We start from the raw sequence: 23013 nt of genomic DNA, 5'->3' as shown, positions 1-23013 counted from the left end.
AAAGGTTGCAACTGTGTGACCGCACCGCTCAGGACTGGTTCAAACGTTGAGGGAGGGCGAGGATGATGTTCACACGTGAAGAATTGAATCGGCATGTCCGAATTATAAGCTAGATATAGGGTAATGACGAAGAAGGATGCAGAGACGATCCTGATAGGGAACCAGTCAAGATGTAGATTTTGCACGAGCCTGATGATACTTGATAGCGGGCACAAGTAAGCGGACGAATGACGCAGCATCGCGGCGTAGCAATCTCCTCAATGGCGAATCGCACCCAATGAGTTCGTACAAGATGGGCTATTGTCCTCAAGGGACTCAACGACGAAGAAACCAGAGTAATGAAATGTCGATGAGACCAACTGGTATTGCAGCCGCATGTCATCGGACGATGAGATTGAGATGTAATGAAGCCTTTCCTCTTTGAAGTAGATGGGGCCGATGTCGTTGCAGGAGGTTGAAGGACGGGCGCTGCGAGCCCGGACGTCTGCGGTTCATCGTTGGCTAAAGGTGGATCCCATAGTACTGCTGACCAATCATGCTCTCAGTAAACCCTTACCTGTTGCCAGTGTACGTACCTAGCTTAGACAGACACTAAATGGCAGGCGCGTTTGCAGGCGCGTTTACCTCAACGACCTGCTAATCTCTGCGTATAAGAATTATCCGTGCAACATCACAACGACCATCTCATTCATTCCAGACAAACGGCTACGCTGTACTTTCGTGCTGTTGGAAAACGAGGGATCAAGCGAAAGTGGACGAGAAGGAGAAAGCTGTTCATCCACTTTGCTGTCAACGACGTCCAGTCCATGTCGACCCAAGGAATACGCCGTTGAGATTCTGGCAAGCGAGCAGGGGGCCCTCACGACGCCTACCGGCGACTCGGCGGCACCCAGCCGACGTGATATCATGTCATCCTCACAGCCCTTCCGGAATTCCTCTCCTATCCCCGGCATCGGCAGACGCAAATCTCAGTTCACCTTCAAACACTTGTTCCAACTAGCGACTTACAATACATCGTGCCCCTTACGAGTTGTAGCCCACATTGACCTCGATGCTTTCTATGCACAATGCGAGATGGTTCGCTTGGGCGTGCCTAAGGACCAGCCTCTGGCCGTCCAGCAATGGTACGTGGCCTTTCCGTCTGATCGTTCTATCAACTAACAACCCTAAGGCAAGGATTGATTGCTGTCAACTATCCAGCACGTGAGCACGGCATCGGTCGTCATTGCACTTTGACGGATGCGAAGAAGCTGTGCCCTACATTAGTTGCCCAGCATGTAGCAACTTGGCGAGAAGGCGACGACAGATGGGCATACCGTGATGATGCTGCTGCCAACATCCAGAGCGACAAAGTCTCTCTCGATCCGTACCGCCTCCAGTGCAGAAAGATCCTGGCAGTCATCAAGGAAAGTTTGCCCGCGGATCAGCAAAAGGTTGAAAAGGCCAGCATTGACGAGGTTTTCCTTGATCTCTCCGCACATGTCCATGCACTTCTCCTGGAACGCTTCCCCGAGCTGAGAAACCCACCACCTTACGACGATCCGACAGAGAATCTTCCAGCCCCATCCGTGGCAGCCCTGGACTGGCAAGCGGATGCCCTCATCGACCTGAATGAGGAGGAGGAGTCCGTGGACCCAGACTGGGACGACGTGGCGATCCTTATTGGGTCTGAAATTGTCCGCGATGTCCGAAGACAGATCCTGGAGAAGTTACACTACACATGCTCCGGAGGTATTGCCAAAAATAAGCTGTTGAGTAAGTTGGGCTCCGGCCACAAGAAGCCCAACCAGCAGACCGTCATTCGTAACCGAGCCGTGGCCCAATTCCTGTCAGGCTTCAAGTTCACCAAGATACGCAATCTCGGGGGGAAGCTTGGCGAAAACGTGGTCTCAACCTTCAACACCGACGCCGTCGACGAGCTATTGGCCATCCCTCTGGATCAGATGAAAGCAAAGCTAGGTCAGGATACCGGAAGCTGGGTTTTCAATACTATTCGTGGCATCGACGCTAGTGATGTCAACTCCCGCACACAAATCAAGTCGATGCTATCGGCAAAATCGTTCCGGCCCTACATCAACACCCCGGAACAAGCCCATCGCTGGCTGAGGATCTTTTCTGCCGATATCTTCGCCCGCTTAGTTGAAGAGGGAGTTTTGGAGAACAGGCGTAGGCCGAGGACAATAAACTTGCACCACCGGCATGGGGGCCAAATGAAATCGCGCCAAGGTCCAATACCCCAGGGCAAAGCACTAGATGAGCAAGCCTTATTCGAACTTGCGAAGAACCTCTTGAACCAAATAATGGGGGAAGGCAACGTCTGGCCATGCGCCAACCTTAGCTTAAGCGTGGGCGGCTTCGAAGACGGCATCACAGGCAACATGGGCATCGGCGCTTTCTTGCTGAAAGGAGAGGAAGCCCAGGCACTAAGGCAGAGTAGCCGCGAAGCAATCGATATGCCGAGTCCTGAAGAAAAGCCGCCAAAGAAACGTCGGACGGAGGGAGGGGCGATTCATCGCTTCTTTGCACGCAACGTTTCCACTGACGAAGAACTGCCGTCCGACGGTGCATCCGCAAAGAGCGATATCAAATCCCGAGAAGAGACTAAGTCAGGCGAGCCTTCCACGGCTGTTCCAGGTACGAGTCTGGCGCACGAGGAAGGCAACGGTGGATTCCATCAGGTGCCAACCACGGCCTTCGTATGCTCGCGGTGCAACACGGGGTTTGAAACGCCAGAGGAGCACCAAAGCCACGAGGATTGGCATTTTGCCAAAGATCTACAAGACCAGGAACGTGGCAAGCCCACACTTGCTCAGCACTCATCTGCCACCCGCAGCTCCGGCCCAAAGACTTCAGGAACTTCGGCCAAGCGGGGGGGCCGCGGCGGCAAGCTCGAGCATGGCCAGAGCAGACTGAAGTTTGGATGAATCCTGGTGATATGCCCGTCTTTGCCAACATCACGCCAAAAGTTTGTCGAGCGGGTCCTGCCGCCTGATACGCAGCGAGACTTGGAAGTTGGTAAACTTTGACGCCCTGAGACCTGGTCCAAGGGTCACCGCAGGACAGGAGATTGACGGCAAAGCCCCCGATGAACCTGAGGAATCTTCATTGATGGGCGTTTTCTTTCCAAATTCAAGCTTCACCGAGCGAATTATGAGGCGAGTCTTACACAAGGGTACCCACAGGGCAGGGACGACATGACTTCGGAACCCGGTATGGCTATCTGTTGTTGCCCAGTTGGGCACGCGGTACAGCAATTTGGGAAGCAATCCTGTCTCACAGTAGACTCAGTCGCGGACCTGGGCGTGGCTTCCGGCTTTGCGCCGGGTTACAGTCTATCGGAGGACGTGGTTATATGAGACATGAGGACGGATCAACTTGGCGAACCACAACGGCCTGACGGGACAGGGACATACATGTGGTTGAGCGTCTCCGCAGGCGCAACCGACGAGTTGGATGGCTACATGTGGATCGAGACTACCCGCAAGTGTCGTCATTCCAATTCCCGCCTGCAGCCCTCCGCGACATATCCGGATCCTCTTGGCCCACGGGTTGAACCAATATTGGGAGTGTCAGGGGCAGGATTGCCAGTGAGTAAGGTTCCGGACACACGATTCACGAAGATGAATATAGACTCTTGAATAAGAGAACGGCATCCAGTACGTTTGTGCTCTAGATGGAGGAGACCGGTGCACACCGGATCCCTGATCGAGGCCGGTTCCGTGATACTGTTGGATCGAGGTTCACGCATCGTTTTGGTTGCGTCTGGATTGACACAATCCGGATGACGTCTGCAAGTGATTGGTTGCTAATTAGGCATCTTTTGGGCCAAGGTGGGTTGGGCCACATTTTTGGCGCGAGGCATTGATACCCAACGTTGCCAACCACCACCTGGCACCGACGCACCGTTACCAACTCCCCGACTAGCAACACTACTCTGTCTCCGTATCCGTACTAACCACACAAATCAGCGTTTGCGGGAAAAAAGCACGCATTCGCCCTGTCTTGATCCGTGGACCATCACGGACAAAATGGAGACTGTAGAGGAAAAGAGACGGGGCATTCCCGGCAGTCGGAAGCGATAGGCCACCGCTTCGCAGCGATGCAATGGGGCCACATCGCCGACCCCGAGTGGGTTCGCAGCAACGGCGAAGTCAATTTTTGATGAGGACACCGCCAGCAACCGCCGGACGATCAAGAGACAGGGCAAGCAACGGCATGCTGCGCCGTCAGGTCGCGAAATGTCCGGCAATCGAGGGCAAGGGTCTCAGGAAACGAACGTCCGTCGTCCCACGCTCCACAGCCACGGGGATCTCATAGAAGTCAGCCCGGGGGGCGGGTGTCAGTGAGGACGTGCTTCGAGTAACTAGTTTTTGCGCCCTCCAAAGCGCGCCGGCTGGTCGCCGTCTGAGGCTGGGATATCCCGTCCTCGTAGGGTACCAACAGCTCGGTCAGTCAGACTTGAGGAAATTGAAAGGGACTGGGAAAAAAAAGTCAGACTCCAGGCTTGCATCATCTAACCATTCTTGCCTTTAGCAAGCTGACATAGGCAAAGAGGTCATCAGGGGCTGGAGAGTTGCTGGGGAGTTGCCAAACCAAGTCTGCCAGAAAACGCAACTTTCGACAGTGGCTCACACGCTTGGATTCCAAGCGCGCAGACTATACATGCACTTACGGACTGGTTTCTGCAATTATCACTTACCTCTTTCCAGAAGAAATTAGCCTTTGAAGTCCACGAATGTTTTCCAGGTTGTTCAACGGGGATCGACACGGATTGCGATGTCCAAGCGGTCTTCCGTAGCATCCTGCCCGACTTTCCAAAGTTACACAGACACAATAGAGTACACACTTCTTCTTTAGCCTCGGCAAGCAGACTGCCGCTCAAGGAAATGGCCTAGCGGATGTTGAAAAACGCCACTACGCCAAAGTAGTCAAACGTCTCCTCGATACATCCTTGACAAGAACCGCCCAAAACGCCATAGAACGACGGTCTAGAAGGGACTACCCACGAGCCACATCTTCTCCAAACTACTTCATCCCAAGCCGATGAATGCAATTCAGCCTCAGCTACGCCAAATTCTCAAACAAGAATACTTGGGGCGGAAGGTCTGGATCCTTTTCGAACCCCCTATAGGCTATGAGGCAAGCAACAGCACCGGACCTCACGATACCCGGTCCTAGGAGAAGGGTTGGGCTCAATCAAGGGGGATGGCGGATCTCAGACACCCCAAGGACGACCACAGGCCATTGGAATCAATCTACTTTGAGCTGCTGCCAATCTTGTCGCGTTTTCGGCTCAACAGCATCTCCCGCACGCAACTCTCTCGATTGGGCCTCGACATGCCGTGTCGCATTGGATGAGTTTCGACTTTCTGAGGGGCGGAGACAGGAACAAATAATACGCGCACCATTGAGCCGAGCCCCCCGGTGCAGCGAAATTCGAGCCTGTTGTAACATGAAGGACAAACCTTCGCATTGGATCTCACCACAGCTCGCCATCATGCCGTCTGTCTCATCTCTACCCTTTTGGAGCTTGACACGACATTATACCACGTATAAGGAGCGCTTGGCTGCTGCATCTTTCTGGCTGGGTTACTGGCCAGCCTGAAAGCACGTACCAAGCTGGCCTGCCTTCGTTGCCTTTCGTTCGCCTTACGTGCGTCTATTTGTACAGCAATGGCGACAGGTAAAGGCAGGCCTCAATATTCCAAAGAATTCCAAGTGAGTGTTTGGATGCGAGTTACGAGTGCGTGTGCGCCAAGAGCCCTCGCATGTTTGCTTCTTCCCACAAGCGCAAATCCTGTACTACTGTACCGACGTACTCACGCACGTCACCGTGGATGTCTGTTTGATGCTGTCCTAGTCATCGGGGCCACCCAAGTGGTGGTCGTGGTGCGCGCTAAAACGGAGCATCCAAAGCCCCCGGACGGGACGTTTCCTGGGGCTGTCCTGGACCTGGACAGACGTGAGTAAGATTTTGTTGTTCATAGGTAGTGCGCGCACGACGCAGGGAACTTCCTCGGTATCCCTTTTGGGCTGCGCGATCAGTCAACCCAACCTCCCAACCTCTCTCTGAGCTGCAAGCCTGCACCTCATCCCGTCTCCATCCACTCAGAGCGGCCGCCACCCATTTCTCCCCTGCTGCCGCCCAACCGCTCTCCGCCTCTCCGCCTCTCTGTCAATGTCAATCTGTATCCGTACGGAGCATTTGGACCAGGTTTCTGCTTTTTCGCGTACCGTCCCGCCAGGTGGCTTTTACCGCCTCTGCTGGCTGGTCAGGTATTCGTTGCGTATCCATCTGTACCGTGCGTACCTTGACTGAGGCTGGGAGGTACAGCTTGAGATGTACAATGGGATACCTCTCATCCTCCCGCCGTCCGTCTTCCTCTCGGGAACTAGGCGACGCAAGCTGGGCTAAGCAGGCTATCATCGCTTGGCCAGCAAGAGGCTAGACTTGGGCCACACCTTAGGTAGACGCAACACAATCCACCCCGAGGCCCCCCCTCCTCGCGCACTAAGGGGATCCAGTGGCATATTGGCCAGGTTGCCAGGGTTTGGGTAGAGCGCGAGGGAAAATCCGCACGGGACTGTCAGCCAGCAACGTGGTGCCAGCAAGCCCTGTGGTTTCCTTGCCTGGTCGGTCCCGAGCAGGCTCGACGTAACAGAAGGAGGAGAGAGGAAGTCCTCCCATCCTACGTACCTCATCATCTCACGGGGGGTGGAAGAGCAAGATGGAAGGACAGAGAGGGCAAGCGATTGAGGCAGAGGATGTGTGTGGGTGTGTGTGTGGGTGTCGTGTGAGTAAGGTAAGGTACATAGCGTAGGTAGTCCATAGGCTTAGGTTATTCGAATTGCCTACCTGAGGCTACCTTACCTCATATTCAGGCTGCTGCCACCAACAACAGTAAAGTAAGGCAAGGAAAGGTACAAGGGCAGTACTCCATACCAAGTACATCTCACGCCTCAACGGCTCAGAACCGCAGTTAAAAGTGAGGACGAGGGGTGTTGGTGACCACTCACAGGCGGGCCTCACTGACCACACTGACCACACTGGTCACTGGACGCAGAGCCCAGTGGTTGACTGGTCCACGTCGGTGACTTCACTTACCGCTGCCCGCTAGGTCCCGGTTTTTCCTACCAGAAGCCCCCACCCCCAAGAGAAGAGCCAGACTCTGGCCTGTTCCTTTTCTGCGCCCACCACCCACTCCCTGCCCGCTTTTGCCTTCCTGTTCTTCCTCTTTTTCTTCCCGCCATCTCGACAATCCCATTTCTTGCTCTCCTCCCCTCCTCTTTCTCTTTTTCCCTCTCTTGATCTTTCTCTCTCACCTTCACGTTGCCTCGCCTCGCTCGACCCTCTCTCTCTCTCTCGACCGGTTACCCTTCTCCCTCCTCCTACTCAGACCACCCCCGCTTTCAACCGTCATCATGTCGAGATCCTCCCGTGGCCCCCCTCCGGCTTCGTCTGCCCCTCAGAGCGGCCGCTCCAACGAGTACTTCGTTCCGAGAGATGGAATTGATCGCGAGGTCATCACCGCCGATATTTGCCGCTACCTCGGCAACGACGCCCTCGTCCGCCCGGGTCACTACGAGAACCCCCAGACCGGACAAGTCTCACAGGGTTACTACATCACCGCCTACCGAAACCTAACAACAGTGAGTGGCTTTGCTCCACTGTCGTCGCCCTTCTCTCGACCATTATGCTGATACAATGCCTCCGCAGGCCATGATCGACGACTTGAAGGCCGATTCTGCGCGATGGGAGGCAGAGAGGCGGCAGCAGGCCGCCCGGAATAGTTCAGGAGGTACATTTGCCTCAAGAGACGCGACGGCTCTTTTGTCGAGACGTTCTAACTCCCCTACAGCAGGGTACCGCCAGTCGGAGACTCACTCCGCACGCCAACACTATGGTCCCACGGATTCCACTGGCTACCCGGACGTAGGACGTGATTCCTATGAAAGCACCCCTAGATATCCAGGATCTCAAGCCCCAGGTTACTCAGGGAACTCTGCCCAGGGCTACTCTGGATCTACCCCTTCCTACCAACAGCAGCCTTCTTCTTCTTACTCAAGTGGTGGGTATCCCTACTCTGGACAGCCAGACCCAAGAGCCGACCCCAGGTACGCTGGACAAAGCCAAATGGGACAAGGATACGGTGAACCCCCGTACATTGCTACGGCCGCGAACATGGCGGCGCAAAGAAACTACCCCACCGACCCTTACGCCGGACAGCCCTCTCGGACTCCTACTTCGATGGCCCCTCCGCCAGGAGGGCCGGCTTACTCTTCCGGATCACAGGTTCCGGCAGGATATCCCACAGGTTACTACCCGCCTTCGACGTCAGCCTCGTACGGTTCCACGCCGGTGGCTTCTGATCCGATGTACGGACGCGGTGCGTATACAGCTTTGTACCCCAACCCAACTTCTTCGACCGAATCTAATTATGTAGCGTCCCCAGCAGGTGGTGTTGCTCACCCGTCTCTCTCTGGCCAAGGAGGATCACAGTATGATAAGCCCCCTGCACCCCGTGGTTCTGCTCCTCCATCGAGTTCCAAAGCTCAGACGACAAGTAGTGGATCATCGCACTCCCGCCGCAGCGAAAGGGATTCCGACAGGCATCACCAATCCGACCGCCATCGCCCCCCGCGTCGCTAATACGTTACCTTCACTGGAATTTACTGTAGCCACTCCGACTGCACAGGACGCCCGTCCTGTGAGTCGCTGTCATGAACTTCATCCTAATGATTTCGGGTCTTGGACCCGTTTCCCGGTGTCGGCTTCCTTATCATTTGTTTTCCTGGATAGACCCTTTTCCTGGATTCGAGGTGTGGAATTCACCTCGTGAGTTGCAAGTATGCATCTCGCACTCCGTTGTCTGGCTTTGCTGGCGTTTTGGCTCTGCGCGGCCTCGGAGCTTCCCTGGCTCTACATAATATTCCTGGACCGTTACGTCTCGAGTTCTACTACATCCTGCCCGGATCTCACCTGGACTTGACCTGGATTTCACCAACAATGGATTGTGCCGCGCATACCCCTGGACGTTTTACGACTGCATATATGGATGGGCTTACGATTTTTGCTATTCGATCAACCTTTTCTTTTCAGCAAGTATGTCTTGCTACCACGTGTTTATGGCCCGGAACCCAGGAACGGAAAAGGACGTACTTTCTTGAACCGAGTCGACTTTGACGACTTCTTACATGGACCACTTTGCTGTCTGGAGCCGTCCTGACGATGGATGTAATGTCATTTTACTCTCTTCTCCTGGTCTGGGTTTCATTCTTCCTACTTGGACTTTCGGAGTTCGGGGTCATCATGGTGTTTCGTTATAGAATGGGCGATGACGGCATCTGGACAGCAAGGTGAGTACACGGATTGCAATTTTTTTGACCAACTTCGAAAGGATACTCTTGCAACTTCCCTCATAAGGATCTGAGACTCATGGTTGAGAACTCTCATTTACCTAACGTCACAGTCATCCAACCGGACTCGTTGCACCGCAAACTACTTCCCATTGGAAAAACAAAACTGGCCATTTGCAAACCTGGATCTGCTTCTAAGCACTCGCACCGCACCATGGACTTCATTTCATATTTTGGAAATTCCGGATCAAAGCTTCATGGACCAGCCTGTGGAAGTACCACCCATTGGACAGTGGCCGTGGACAAGAAAGGCCATGACCCCCACAACCGAGACTCCCAAACCCTTTTGGATCTCGAGTTAGCTCACTGAGCTTAAACAAGAAATTACTGGGAGGAGACACATCTCCAACGTGGGTGAGTTATACTTGGCCTGGCCTGCCAACCATCTCGATACAATGGTCAAGATGTTCCATCGATCATGAGTGGCCTTTGCCGGTCAATCACACCTTGGCACCTGACAACATCCGTTGCTTTTTGGATGCACGTTGCGATCATCAATGCAGCCTGCCATGGGACACGAGTCTGGCGGTTCATGGTACCACTACCCACTGTGACCTGAAGATGAGGCATGGTTGAGGTTCACTAGCGCCAGGCTAGGCACATGATACAAACGACTCAACCCTACCTTTCTGGACTACCTTTCATGGACTGCGGCTGCCCAGCCCTGCGGAACACTTCCTGGATCACGTGGAGCCTTCCTGGCAGCTCTTCCGGAACAGCTCGTTAGTCACCACTATTTCTATTCGTTCTGTGTTTCTATTCGCATCGTGGAACCATATCTATCCAAGCCGGGACATCGAACGTGGGAACTAACACGCTCGTCGCAGGCTTCACAGGGAACGAGCACACAGTGTTGTAGCCAGGATGGGTAGTAGTGGCTCAATCGAGCGGACTTGATGTATTGCATATATCGGCGATTGTTTACGTTTGGATCCAGATTTTTGGAAACTTTTGGAGTTGTGGTGACATCTACCGGATTTATTTTATGCGATTTTTGTTGTTGTATTTGGCGTTTGGGCATATGGTAACCAGCGGTTATCGGCTATTGAATGATGACTAAGTTTCTGTAATGAATTGAACGTTTCTGGATTATGCCGATGATCACCTTTTCCACCTTGAGCATTTCCTCGTCATTCGTCACCTCGAAGACGCGTCTTGATACTCGGCGGGTCGCATCTGGACAGTCTTGCCCAGCATCACCCCGGTCATGTGAGGTGTCACCCTGTCCACCTACCCTCCCTACGGAAAGTTCATCGTCACTGCCGGCGAGTTGTGCACCACTCGTGTCGCGTGCGTGGTATGAAGCTCAAGTTTGTCAAGCAACCAACCCATCCCGTTGGGGCAGATTTGGTTTTTCACCATCGGGGAAAAAAGTATTGGGCGGCGCGGCAGATGGGGGGAGGGACCGACCTTGTTGATAGAGTTTGGATTGGGGATGGGTGGGTAATCCAGGTTGTGGGATTCGAGTAAGTAGATCAGGAAGCTGGCGTGGTGAGTGACTTGCGAAGAGAGATCTTGGGATGAGCATTGGGGTGTGTTACTTTGGGGGTTCCTGTGGGCATTTGGGAAGAGATTTGTATCTTATACGGAGGTGCTGTTACTTGGGTTTGTCTACCTATGGCGGATATCTAATATCATGTAGCTAACCACTTCTCTGGAGACGGAGATTTGGCTTAGGGGCATGGAGTATACGGATGTATCGTATGTTTTGGATGGACAAAAGGCAGACTGAAGCTGTGTTCGACGCCATGGGGGGAGAGGATGCTGAACATCAAGTCCTTTGGGCTGTTGGTGGCGGGAGACGAAGAAAGGTGAGAAAGCATATGAATAGTTCCTGTCTGCCCCAGCCCCTCCACCCTTTCCCCAGAGGTCTGAACTTGATCTGATTCATTGCCATGCCAAGCCTGATCGGATCGCAAAGGTTGATGTGTCTTTTTGCCACGGCCCTTTATGGGCATGGGATGAAATGCCTAGCTGGGGTAGGGATGATGGTTTGGGCAGTTGAGTGCCTGGGGTTAATAAGGGAGAGAGGAATATTCACATCCTCGAGATGTATGTCAAGAGATGGAACCAGTGGTTTGCGGATGCTGCGGGTGCGGGTAGCAATGAGGGAAGAACACGTACAGATGGGTTTTTGGGACAATGGCGGACCAGAAGGAGGAAGGTTGGTGTGCTTGACAATGCCATCCTGATATACTTCTCAAAAAGGGAGAGCCAGTTTCTCGCTCACCGATGCTTCAAGTCTGGTTCCATCAAGGCTCAGGTATGCAAAATAGAGTATCTGATACTTGGGGAATTCAGCTTGTAATAGGGACATAAGGTAGGCGCAGAGATTGCTCTGGGAAAGTCGTTGGGGCTTCCTGCTGCTGCCGCCGAGGAGAGTATGCTCTCGGATCTGGCATGGACAAGAAGGGGGGACCATCGATTATGACTTCCGAGGACATAGATTCATGCTTAATGAAGATGGGATGGATGAAGGAGGATGCTCTGGCATCGGACCTAGGAGTCTTGATTTTGGAAGTTTGAAAGTTACTGCGATGAACCTTGTTTCTAGAGGCTGAGAAGAAGGAGGGCCCAAATGCGTATTCCCAACTTTCCACTCCTTACGGAAGTCGATTCAGGAGTAAATGACACTCGAAATTCCCATCCAGTGAATCGGACCAGTATGAACGTAGTAGAGACCGAGAGTGGCAAGAGTGGGATGGTTCAACAGTTTTGCTTACTAGATACAAAGCCTTATTGAACGCGCAAGACGAGGAGTTGGATAGGCCACGTGGGGTTTTGAAGCGTATGAGGAACGCAGTAGGCCCTTGATGTTGAAGGTTGAGAAAAACAGACTAGCACCCCGAGACTCCGGCTTTTTTGCGGGGCGTATGCCAAAAAGGACAGCATCGTGACCTTTATCTCTGCCTGCTACAACTTGGACGCGGTTGACGCGGGTAAACAACACGACGTTCTCCATTCGCTCTCGTACGCGCAGTGTGTAGGGGCAACGAGACAAAGGCCTTGGAAAAAATCAAATTAAGTAGATAGGGGCTCTCTGAATACGGAAGTGACTCGAGCGATCATGAGAAAACGGGCAAGGTGAAGTGTTCCGTAGGTTTTTTCTTAGATGTGGAGCTTTGCCCGGCGATTGCGCTCCGGCGAAGTGGGAACTCGGTCCACACCGAGGACGGGGTGACCAAGCCAGTTGACACGGGGATCGAAATGGAGGGGTCAAGAACCCCTGAAAATTTTCTCTGTTAATCGGGTTTGAAAATTTGGAGATAAATGCTCATCATACATCACATACAAGAAGGGTCGTAGCGGAAACTTGGAAATACGATATAGTAGGAGCGCTCTACATCATCTGCGATTCCAACTGAACCTCAAATTGAAATTGGGTTAGCAGGAACGATGAGGTGGATGGGATGGAGGGGGAGGGGGAAGGGACGAGGAGGGGTCTGGAAGGCGCCGACCTACCCTTTGGGTTGACAGGCACGACAGGCACGACAGGCACCGTGGGACGGGCGGTGAAGGAGAAAAAACAGAAGGTGCAGGGGGGTAACGCTGGCGGTAGTGGGGACCCCGATAATGGCCGGGGCCAAGATGAACCAATCAAAATATAGCATTGACGCCTTGGGCTGCCCTGATGCCATACCGCTTTCAGGGCGGGTGGAGGCGGTGGACGGCGCACTTTTACGTTTGCTTGCATTTTGGCCTTTGCTGCCTTTTCTGCCGACAGAAAAAAAAAACATTGTTCTCCCGTCTGCTCCGTAAGGCAGCTTAGGTAATGGGGTAGTTTGAGGGGCATGATATACGGAATGCACTCCTAGACTCTACTTCCATTTCTCTGCTCTCGTGGGGACCCCATAGTAAGATGTTTTGCCTCTCCTTGGCAGATCCAGGTGCAACAATCAGGAAGGAAGCAAACATTCTGCAGATGGGACTCCAAGGTACGAATCCCTACACCATTAACAAAAGCCCAGCACGAATAAGGTGGGTGGGAAGGAGGGAAGTGCAAGGTAGCATCAACCAATTCTATGGATTTCGTGTTAGCAGCCGGTCCCCTGTCTGCTTGGACTTGTAAAGGACGATATTCCCACACAGACACACACCTTTTCCTGCCGCTCCCTATCTCCCTGAGACGCGGTTGCATCCCATGGATCTTGCTCCAGAGCGGAAGTGGACAGCCAAAAAACAAGCAACAGCACGTACGCAGTATCGTGACACGGCGTTTCTTCGTCTTGGGATGATGGGCCATACTCTCACCCATCCAAGCGTCTCTTGTCGTGATAAGAGCATTAGCAGATGCCATTTTTCTTCAACTGTCGGTTCATGTCTAGACGGCAGCATTGTAACACAATGCGAAGTGCCCCTCTGCGTCAACTATAGAGGAAAGGAGTAGCGCATTGCGCACCCAGAGGCCTGAGGTAGAAATCCTGAATCCGTCGCAACCACGAGAATAGAGGTTCACGGTCCACCACAATCCAGCCTAGCCGGGACTGTCTGTCACTGCCGTCTGACACCCGCCATCAACAAGGCGAAAGAAAATAAAGGGTCAGTATTGCGTTCTGGGACGTAGCCCAGAAAGATGGACAGCGTCAGGCAGGAAACCTGGCAATGTCAAGCAAAGCTCTTCACATCTCGCTCTCACTCTTCTTTTCTCGTAAACAGGCATCAATATAATATCCTTATTACAAAGTTGGAGACACTTTCCGTATGCAGTACAGGAGGCATTGTTCCTTGTTGTGATCTTTCAAAGCTGGAGGAACTCGCCGGCAGCCAATCATCTCGACCGTTTACATCGCCGTGGACTTGTACCTTCGAAGCCGCGCCGTCTCATCAGACACGTACATCAGACACACACACACAAGCACACGCACACAGACATTTCTTCCTTCCCAAGACACAAGACAGGCAGACGAACAGACAGAAAGCCAAAAAGTCAGAGACAGACAACCAGCTGCAAAATCACCCGAGTCCTCTTCCCCTGCCCGCCTTACGTTAGTTCAATAAGGTAGCCCGCCGCTGCCCAGAACTTAGAGCCATCCGACGCCTTGTGCGCCAACAACAACCCGCTACACGTCAGGCCTGAACAGGTAAGCTCAGTCAATGCCTTAGCAGTACTTGATGGAACCTGCTTGAAAGCACCCAGCAGTACCTCGCCTTGCCCCGAAATCCCGTTGTGATACGAGGTACCCAGCCCAGCCTAGCCGGTGTACCTCTTGACTTTGGTTCCTGTCCCCTTCCTTTTCCCTTTTCCTACTAGACCCTTCACTTACCCTCCCCTACCACACACATCTCAGCCAACTTTCCTTACCGTCCTTTCAGTCCGTCAGTCATTCAGCACTCACCTCAGACCGTCGACCCTTGCGTTTTTGACTTCCCCGTGATTTCTCCTTGACCTGACTTGGCCTTTATTCACACGCAGCAACAGCAAGGCCAGCCCAGCCCAGCCCAGCCCAGCGAGCGCACACGCAGTACGAAATACGCACCTCAGTACCTACGCAGCCTGGTACATACCTTGACGCAGCGACGCCCACACCCGCACACACGCACGCACACTTCCACTCCCAGTACCTTACGCCCACACACGCCGTACCGCCGTCGCCGTGGCATGCCCCGCCATTTCGAGGCAACACAGTCGACCCGCCCAAAATTTTGTCTTCACCACCCGCACCGCTTTCCTTCCTCTCAATTCCTATCCCGCCTTCGCCTCGACATCACCCCGTCAATTCACCCAAGATGGACACCACGGCGATTCGAGGCCTGCTCGCGGCCAGTTTGGACCCCGATGCCGACACGAGACGGCGGGCTGAGATTCAGCTGAAGCAGGTATGAACACGAGAACTTTTCTCTTTTTGCCTTTCCCACCCGTCCTCCTTTCCCGCTCTCGCTTCCTGCTGGCCCCTTCTCGTGTCCTGAGAGATCCCGCCCCCTCCCCCACGAATGGCCCCTCCATGACTGCGCCAGGGACGATCCGCACTACATCGCACCGCACGCACATATACAGACGTATACAACATGGACGAGATGCATACCTACCGCCGACACGTCTTCGCACCCTCCCACGGGCCTGTTGCCCGCTCCAGATGCCCGGCATCGGGTCCGGTCCCACGGGGCATAGTCGCGGAGTCACCCTTGATGTTGGATTTGCCGGCTGACATGTCTTCTCCTGCCACTTAGATCGAAGAGCACCCGGGGTTTATGGACGTTCTCCTCGAGGTCCTTCAGAACGAGCAAGACAACAGTGTGCGACTATCAAGTACGTGGACGGCTCCCCTCGAACCTCGTTGCCCCCCTACTCTGCCTTACTCCCGTATGGCCTCACCTAGCCAAGCAGACATACTAAACGGTTCCTCCTCTTAGCCGTTATCTATATCAAGAACCGCGTAAATCGCGGATGGGAAAAGTCGGACCACAACCCGAACGACACACAAATCGCCGAAGATGAGAAGGCGCGTTTCCGCGACCGTCTGTTGCCCATCATGGCCGCCTCTCAGGGGCTGGTCCGGCAACAGTTGATCCCCGTCCTCCAGCGTATTCTGCATTTCGATTTCCCCGAGAAGTGGCCCAACTTCATGGACTACACTATGCAGCTCCTGAACACGAACGATGCCGCCTCCGTTTTGGCTGGTCTGCAATGTCTTCTCGCCATCTGCCGCGCCTACCGATTCAAGTCTTCGGACGGCGATAACAGAGTCCATTTTGACAAGATTATCGAGGCCAGCTTCCCCAGACTGTTGGCCATCTGCAACGAGCTCATCGCGCAAGAGAGCGATGAAGCTGGCGAGATGCTTCACTTGGCCCTCAAGGCTTACAAGCACGCAACCTGGGTATGTACAAAACCCTCCTTTTGTTGTGCCTGGCTTTGCAACGTTTTGGCTGACACCGTCCTAGCTCGAACTCTCTGCTTTCCTTCGTGCCCAGCAAACCAACTTTGGCTGGTGCACCGTTTTCCTCCAGACCGTTTCAAAGGCTATTCCTGCCAGCGCCATGGCCGACGATTCATACGAGCGTGAAAAACACCACTGGTGGAAGGCTAAGAAATGGGCGTACTTCAACTTGAACAGACTGTTCATCAGGTAAATCGGCCTACAGTCCTTTTAGCATTTAGAGGACTGGCTAACGCTGGAATAGACACGGCAACCCCCAATCCGTCACCAACACAAAGGACGAGGACGCTGTTCGTTTTGCCAAGGAGTTTTCGGCCACGATTGCGCCTGAGATTCTCAAGCACTACTTGGCCGAGATCGAGAAATGGGTTGCAAAGACGGCTTGGCTCAGCAGACCCTGCCTGTCATACACTTTGGTTTTCCTCGACGAGTCGGTACGCCCCAAGGAGATGTGGAACCACCTGAAGCCTCACCTGCAGAACCTGGTGATGCACTTCGTGTTCCCCGTTCTTTGCCTGTCCGAGGAGGATATCGAGAAGTTCGAGGACGAGCCCGATGAATATCTCCACAGAAAGCTCAACTTTTACGAAGAGGCCTCGGCCCCCGATGTTGCGGCTACCAACTTCCTCGTCGGCCTGACGAAGAACCGAAGAAAGCAGACCTTTGAGATCCTCAAGTTTGTCAACGCCGTGGTCAACGAGTACGAGCAGGCGCCGGAGGACAAGAAGAACCACATCGCCAAGGAGGGTGCCCTGAGAATGATTGGCACGTTGGCGCCGGTCATCCTGGGCAAGAAGAGCCCCATCGCCGACCAAGTCGAGTACTTCCTCGTCCGCTACGTTTTCCCCGAATTCACGAGCCAGCAGGGGTACCTGCGCGCGCGGGCTTGCGACACGATCGAGAAGTTCGAGCAGCTCAACTTCCAGGACCAGAACAACCTCCTCACCATCTACCGCCACATCCTCGACTGTATGGCCGACGTCGCGCTGCCCGTGCGTGTCACTGCCGCGCTTGCCCTGCAGCCTCTCATCAGACACGACATCATTCGTACCAGCATGCAGCAGAGCATCCCTACCATTATGCAGCAGCTGCTTAAGCTCGCCAACGAGGCCGATATCGATGCCCTTGCCAACGTCATGGAGGATTTCGTCGAGGTCTTTGCCACTGAGCTGACGCCTTTTGCCGTTGCCCTTAGCGAGCAGCTGAGAGATACCTACCTCCGCATCGTCCGTGAGGTTCTGGACAAGAACAAGGATAATGGTGAGGATGAGTTTGGCGACTACCTTGACGAGAAGAGCATCACTGCCCTCGGCGTTCTTCAGACCATTGGCACTCTCATTCTCACTCTCGAGAGCACTCCCGACGTTCTGCTCCACATCGAGGCCGTCCTCATGCCTGTCATTCAAGTTACTCTAGAGAACAAGTTGTACGACCTGTACAACGAAGTCTTTGAGATCATCGACAGCTGCACATTCGCTGCCAAGGGTATCTCCCCCACCATGTGGCAGGCTTTCGAGCTCATCCACGCCACTTTCAAGGCTGGCGCCGAACTCTACCTGGAGGATATGCTGCCCGCCCTGGACAACTTTGTCCAGTACGGAGCTGGCCAGCTGGTGCAGAAGCCCGAGTACATTGAGGCTCTCTTCTCCATGATTTCCGATATGTTCAACGATAACAAGGTTGGAGGCGTCGACAGAATCTGTGCTTGCAAGTTGGCTGAAGCTATGATGCTGAACCTTCGCGGCAACATCGACAACTACGTCTTGCGTTTCATCGAGTTCGCCATGACTGTCCTCACTGCTCAGGATGTCAAGGTCAAGGCTTACAAGATCCACCTCATGGAGCTGGTCATCAACTCCATTCACTACAACCCTGTCCTCACTCTCCACATCCTCGAGACCAAGGGCTGGACCAACCGATTCTTCAGCTTGTGGTTCGGCAGTATGTCCAACTTCACCCGGGTGCACGACAAGAAGCTGTGCATCGTCGCGATCGCGGCTCTGCTCAGCCTCAAGGCGGACCAGGTCCCTCAGAGCATTGCCGTTGGATGGCCCCGCTTGCTGCAGGGCGTCACCGAGCTGTTCAAGACGCTGCCTGCCGCTATGAAGAACCGCGAGGAGGCACTCCGTGACGACTACCACCTCGACGCCGGCACCTATGACTATGGCGAAGAGGATGAGTGGGCGGAGGACGAGGCCAACTGGAACGTCGAGGACGAGCCTGAGGAGGAGGAGACCAATGAAGGCCGCGATGAGAGCACCGCGTACCTTGAGTTCTTGAACGAGGAGGCTCAAAAGTTCAGCCGTGGCGTTGACGACATTGAGTCTGAGGACGACCTTGGAGAGGACAGCGTTTTGCTCGAGTCTCCCCTGGACAAGGTGGACCCCTACCAACTTTTCAGTGCGACTTTGATGAGTAAGTTACAGATTATGCCGTCTTGTATGAACAAAGGCTAACCCCCGAGCAGAGATGGAGGAGGAGCAACCTCAATTCTACCAGTCCCTTGCGTCACATCTCACCGCCGAGGACCAAGCCGCCCTGCAGGGCGTCATGCAAAAGGCAACCGAGAATGCCCAGGCTGCCCAACTGGCTCTTGCTCAGCAACAAGGTGCCGCCCCTGTCAACGGTGGTGCTAGCTAAGAGCCCTACCGGAGATTTCATCGATGACCGAGCCGGGCCCCTCATCCCGCTGTGAGGATCGTGTCAAGAGTATAGTGATCTCTGACCGCCCCAGCTCAGAACTTATGAGGGAGACGCGAGATGATCCGAAGAGCCACTGCCGCAACGCAAAGTCGGTGGATAAGGCTCGAAGCTGCCAACTGTCGATGTGGACGAGCGGCTGCAGGAAAGACTGATGAGGCAAAGATTTACGATTACCCCATTCCTAAAAGATTACAAGAGGTCCAAAAGGAAGAAGATCTTCAAGAGCAATAGAGCGTGCAAACGATGGCCGGAGGCCAGCTGGATATGAGAGGGAGGTGTATGGAAAGACTGAGTGGTCCTCCGCCAAAAACAAAAAACGCAGCTTCCCCTGTCGTCGGCAGTTGAGGAGGAGTGAGCAGCAGGCAGGGGAAAAGATGGGACTTGTTGTTTCTGCTCGGATTTTCAAAGGGCGCCACAGAGGATGTTCCGACTGTCTTCGTCTTGGCCGTCTTTTTATTTCAAACCGGCGGCAGGCATAGCATCGTACGGGAGGCCCGCGTGTTGTGTGGATGTATAGCTCATGATGCCCCAGGTCGTAAGTAGTTAAAAATTCCCCCAAACCCAACAATTCAAAAATTATTTCAACATATACCTTGGTCCTCGGTTACGTTGTCCTAGGAGTGAGATTGTAAAGGAATGTGGCTATTCAGACGGACACCCTACGTCTCCGAGCTTGTCTTTCTTCCTCTCAATACTGTTTTGTCGACCTCGGCGAATTCTTCCAAAGCATGTCACCTGTTACAGGGAGGGAGATGAGTGCAATGATTGGGTAAGAAGGTTTTTAATTGTCTCAGAACTAATCATGACCCATCTCGAGGTGGCGGTTCCGGCGGCAATCCCAAGCGCTACATCACACTAGCTACCTTACTCAAAGATCCCTCATCTCATGCGGGGTTCGCGCAATCACTGCAATCAAATCTGCCATCAGCATCTCGATTATGAGCCTGACGCAGTAGGCAACCGGATGGGTGCAGGTATAATGATAGGAATTTGGTGCAGACATGAGGATCATCATGACAACCTTTTCGAGGAAGGGAGAGGGAGAGAGAAAGTCAGCCCCATGTTACGTATGTTTACTTGGAGAACGCGTCTGTGTCGCAAACAACTTACATCCAAGGATATCGAAAGGCACACAGCCGCCACACCGCAATTGAACAAAAGCCGATATTTGACTAGGCCGCCGGCAATGAGCTCACGCTTGATGATTATGAGAAAAGTCGCATCGAGCACAACGTTGACCAGCAGATCGATGACTATATCCAGCCGAGTCATCCATCTGTTAATAACCACGACCAGGATAGTGGGATTCACCGTAAAGGCGATCCACAAGCCAATGTATAAGAGGTTGAAGATGCCGATGAAGACGAGCAGGCCTATCTTCATGTATTTGACTCGTCGCTTGTTGTGCATGAGGAGACCGAGTCTGTTGGCGAGAATCTGGGGGGCGAGCTGGGTTTGTAGAACCCAGCTGATGGCGTCCGCAATCATGAAGCCGATGCTGAGGTTGAATAGCGGTTTTTTAGCAAAACAGTAGGTGGGAGTGCGTTGAGGAGGTTTGGCCTTTTGCTTACTTGATTGTAATGTCTCCGCGGAATAGTAAGAAGATTATAATCGCCTGGGTGGCGTTGGCGGAGAAGAAAATCCATACCCTGAAAGCGTGTGTCAATTCTCTCTGAATTCTCTCGAAGCCGCGCGGTACTGATTTTTGCCCTGTAGGTGTATGACTGACATCCAAGCGTAGACATTCTTCAACGAGTTTGTCCTCGAATAGATTAGGAAACTCTGCTGGACGGCTTTTGCAGAGGTGAGTGCCAGCAGACCTATGCAGACGCCAAAATAGAGGGCGGGAGTTTCCGTGGTGTCGAACGCCCAGGTCGACGCTCTTTTTCCAAGCATGATGGAAATCGAAGACAATAGAAAAGAACTTCGGAGGTTACTAGGGAATGATCGATAGCCTTCTCCTTGACGACGAGAATTGCACAAGCGGCGGGCTTCCCCATGCTTGCCCTTTTATTTCGTGGTGGCATCGTTGATGGTTTAGTAGCAGTGGCATTGCGATATCGATCATGAAATTTCAAACTGCTAGGGCTTGGCGTCCACTGGTGTTGAAGGGCTACTTGCTTGCTTTTTCTTTTTTTTCTCCTCTCTCTCGCGATGCAAATCGCGGTTTCATCGAAAATCTCAAGCCATAATTAGCTGTGCCGTGCCGAGATTTACATTGATAGATGGCTGGCAGAGACACTTTGAAAGTACTAATACGCTGTGAGAGTGCGCCACCTTTCTGACTATGACATGATGATCCTATCTAGGGGGTTACTGGGGTCTGGGCTTCCCAAGGGTTTATGCCAAGCATCGCGACACCTATACGCGAGCTCGAACTCGAAGTTTGGTGACAACGGCAAATTCCGGAGTCAGTGTATTTCTTCTTCAAGTGTGACAAGTGCCGTGAAATGTCACCAAGATGCAGGACGCTTTGAGCCTCTAAGCTCGAGGAGGATCGGGGTGTTTTACACATCCCGTCGGCTGCGCTACGACTAGCGGTGACAATCTCTGGGTAGTTCCGTTGATACTAGGGATCTGTCAGTTTTCGATGAACAGTATTGCTTTTGTTGAACTGGTGGTCTAATCGCTAAGATCCTAGCCGTAACCAGGCGGCTGGTTCAAGTATGAAGGGGGCTTGCTGCGGGCGGTGGGATCCGGCAGTAGCGGGAATCTGGAATCTGATAGATCGGATAGGATCACGAATTCTCTGGTAGGTGTGGTTGCATGTCGTTACGAACGCAGTTGGGAATGGTTATAATTAGAGGGTTGAGGGTGTGGCAGACGGGTGAGAGAATATGTGGCCCATCGCCATACTCGAGAACCTGAGCAATCACGGCACGTCTGGCTATCTGGTCTTTCTTTCAGTAGTTGACTCTTGATCGAAACTGCCCAGGAGCAAAATAGGACGTCGATTGTTGGTGAGCGGGCTTAAGTCAGACCAAGGGAAATCAGGGAAGACGATGAATGTCACTCCTATAGATGCAGACTTCTGAGAAGCAGAAACCAGTGAGTTTTGTTTCTGTACCATGTGGATCCGTCTTTCAACCTTGCATTCTGTTCAATCTTAGCCATAGTGAATGAGTGTTGTCACTCTTCTGATACTTATTGAGTGGAACAGATGTTGAATGAAGCCGAAGAGTCCTGCTTGTGTTAAGAACTACTTCATGTTTTCTTTGATAAAAGATCGCAAATTTGACTACCGGGGCCTCTGATTGCTTAATTCTCATCAAGGTCAGTCCTTGTTCGAGTATTCACTCAACTCTCTCCTCGCTCGTTGATCTGGCAGTAGTATTGCTTTGTGGTTAAGTTCTTCACCGCACCTCTTCTCAACGCCACTGGCTTCTCTTATTCTACTCGTTACCTCTCGTAATGCTACAACCTAAAGGAAATTGGTGGTGAGAAGAGGAAATTTCTTAACTGCGAATGAGGCAGGTTGTCAACAATAGCTCCTTCCGAATACACCTGAAGGTTCAGACGAAACGGCATGCAGATAACGTCGTTCTCGCCAGCTCGCCAACTCTGACCCGTCCAAACCAGAACATTCATTAGGTCGAGGCTTGGTATTCGCCCGTTCGCATTTATACCTTGTCTTGAAGTTCGAATATTTGCCCTCTACTCCAGAAGCATAATTTCCGCCGAAGCACAAAGATTACGCCCTAGTTACTCGCGATTCATAACTTCCTTCGGTCATACTCGGCTTCTCTGACACCAAGAATCGAGTTCCTGCAAATTACCAGTAGGTCGAAGCTCCTCCAGAAGCCTACCCAACTCCTTCCCGCCCCACAAGAAGAAGCTCCCAATTGCTATGATTCGAAATTGGTCTTATCCACAAGGCTTCAGAAGGCAGGATCGGCCAGAAACCGCGCCTTCTTCCTCAGTCTCTAGTCAACTTCCTCCTGCCCTTTCCCAGACTTGGGATTCCGCAACTGGTCCTTTTCCTAATTATCTTCCGCATCTCAATACGATTGCATCA

The 23013-nt window shown here is 53.0% G+C and overlaps 4 protein-coding genes across 4 annotated transcripts; 3 read left to right on the top strand and 1 right to left on the bottom strand.

Annotated features, from left to right (window-relative positions):
• Positions 1-822: 822 nt before the first annotated feature.
• On the top strand, positions 823-3913 carry HER10_EVM0002788 (impB/mucB/samB family protein). The gene is made up of 2 exons (XM_035472483.1): positions 823-1124; positions 1172-3913. The coding sequence occupies exons 1-2, from the start codon at positions 907-909 to the stop codon at positions 2922-2924; spliced, it is 1971 nt and encodes a 656-aa protein (XP_035326645.1). The 5' UTR covers positions 823-906; the 3' UTR covers positions 2925-3913.
• A 3284-nt stretch (positions 3914-7197) lies between these two features.
• Positions 7198-10468, top strand: HER10_EVM0003372 (transcription factor RfeG). Its single transcript, XM_035482924.1, has 2 exons — positions 7198-7650; positions 7718-10468. Exons 1-2 carry the CDS (start codon positions 7423-7425, stop codon positions 8648-8650), a joined length of 1161 nt encoding a protein of 386 aa, XP_035326695.1. The 5' UTR covers positions 7198-7422; the 3' UTR covers positions 8651-10468.
• A 4254-nt stretch (positions 10469-14722) lies between these two features.
• Positions 14723-19564, top strand: HER10_EVM0011600 (importin-beta domain-containing protein). The gene is made up of 6 exons (XM_035481028.1): positions 14723-15234; positions 15586-15664; positions 15769-16235; positions 16300-16484; positions 16540-18710; positions 18763-19564. The coding sequence occupies exons 1-6, from the start codon at positions 15145-15147 to the stop codon at positions 18933-18935; spliced, it is 3165 nt and encodes a 1054-aa protein (XP_035327320.1). The 5' UTR covers positions 14723-15144; the 3' UTR covers positions 18936-19564.
• A 346-nt stretch (positions 19565-19910) lies between these two features.
• Positions 19911-20486, bottom strand: HER10_EVM0001139 (uncharacterized protein; the record flags this gene model as incomplete). The annotated part of the gene is made up of 2 exons (XM_035470895.1): positions 19911-19916; positions 20109-20486. 2 exons carry the CDS (start codon positions 20484-20486, stop codon positions 19911-19913), a joined length of 384 nt encoding a protein of 127 aa, XP_035326524.1.
• Between the last annotated feature and the right edge of the window lie 2527 nt (positions 20487-23013).

The sequence above is a fragment of the Colletotrichum scovillei genome (assembly GCF_011075155.1).
Source record: "Colletotrichum scovillei strain TJNH1 chromosome Unknown Contig00011, whole genome shotgun sequence".
NCBI lineage: Eukaryota > Fungi > Ascomycota > Sordariomycetes > Glomerellales > Glomerellaceae > Colletotrichum > Colletotrichum scovillei.
Note: the sequence above shows the minus strand (reverse complement) of the source record. Positions and strands in the feature narration are given on the sequence as shown.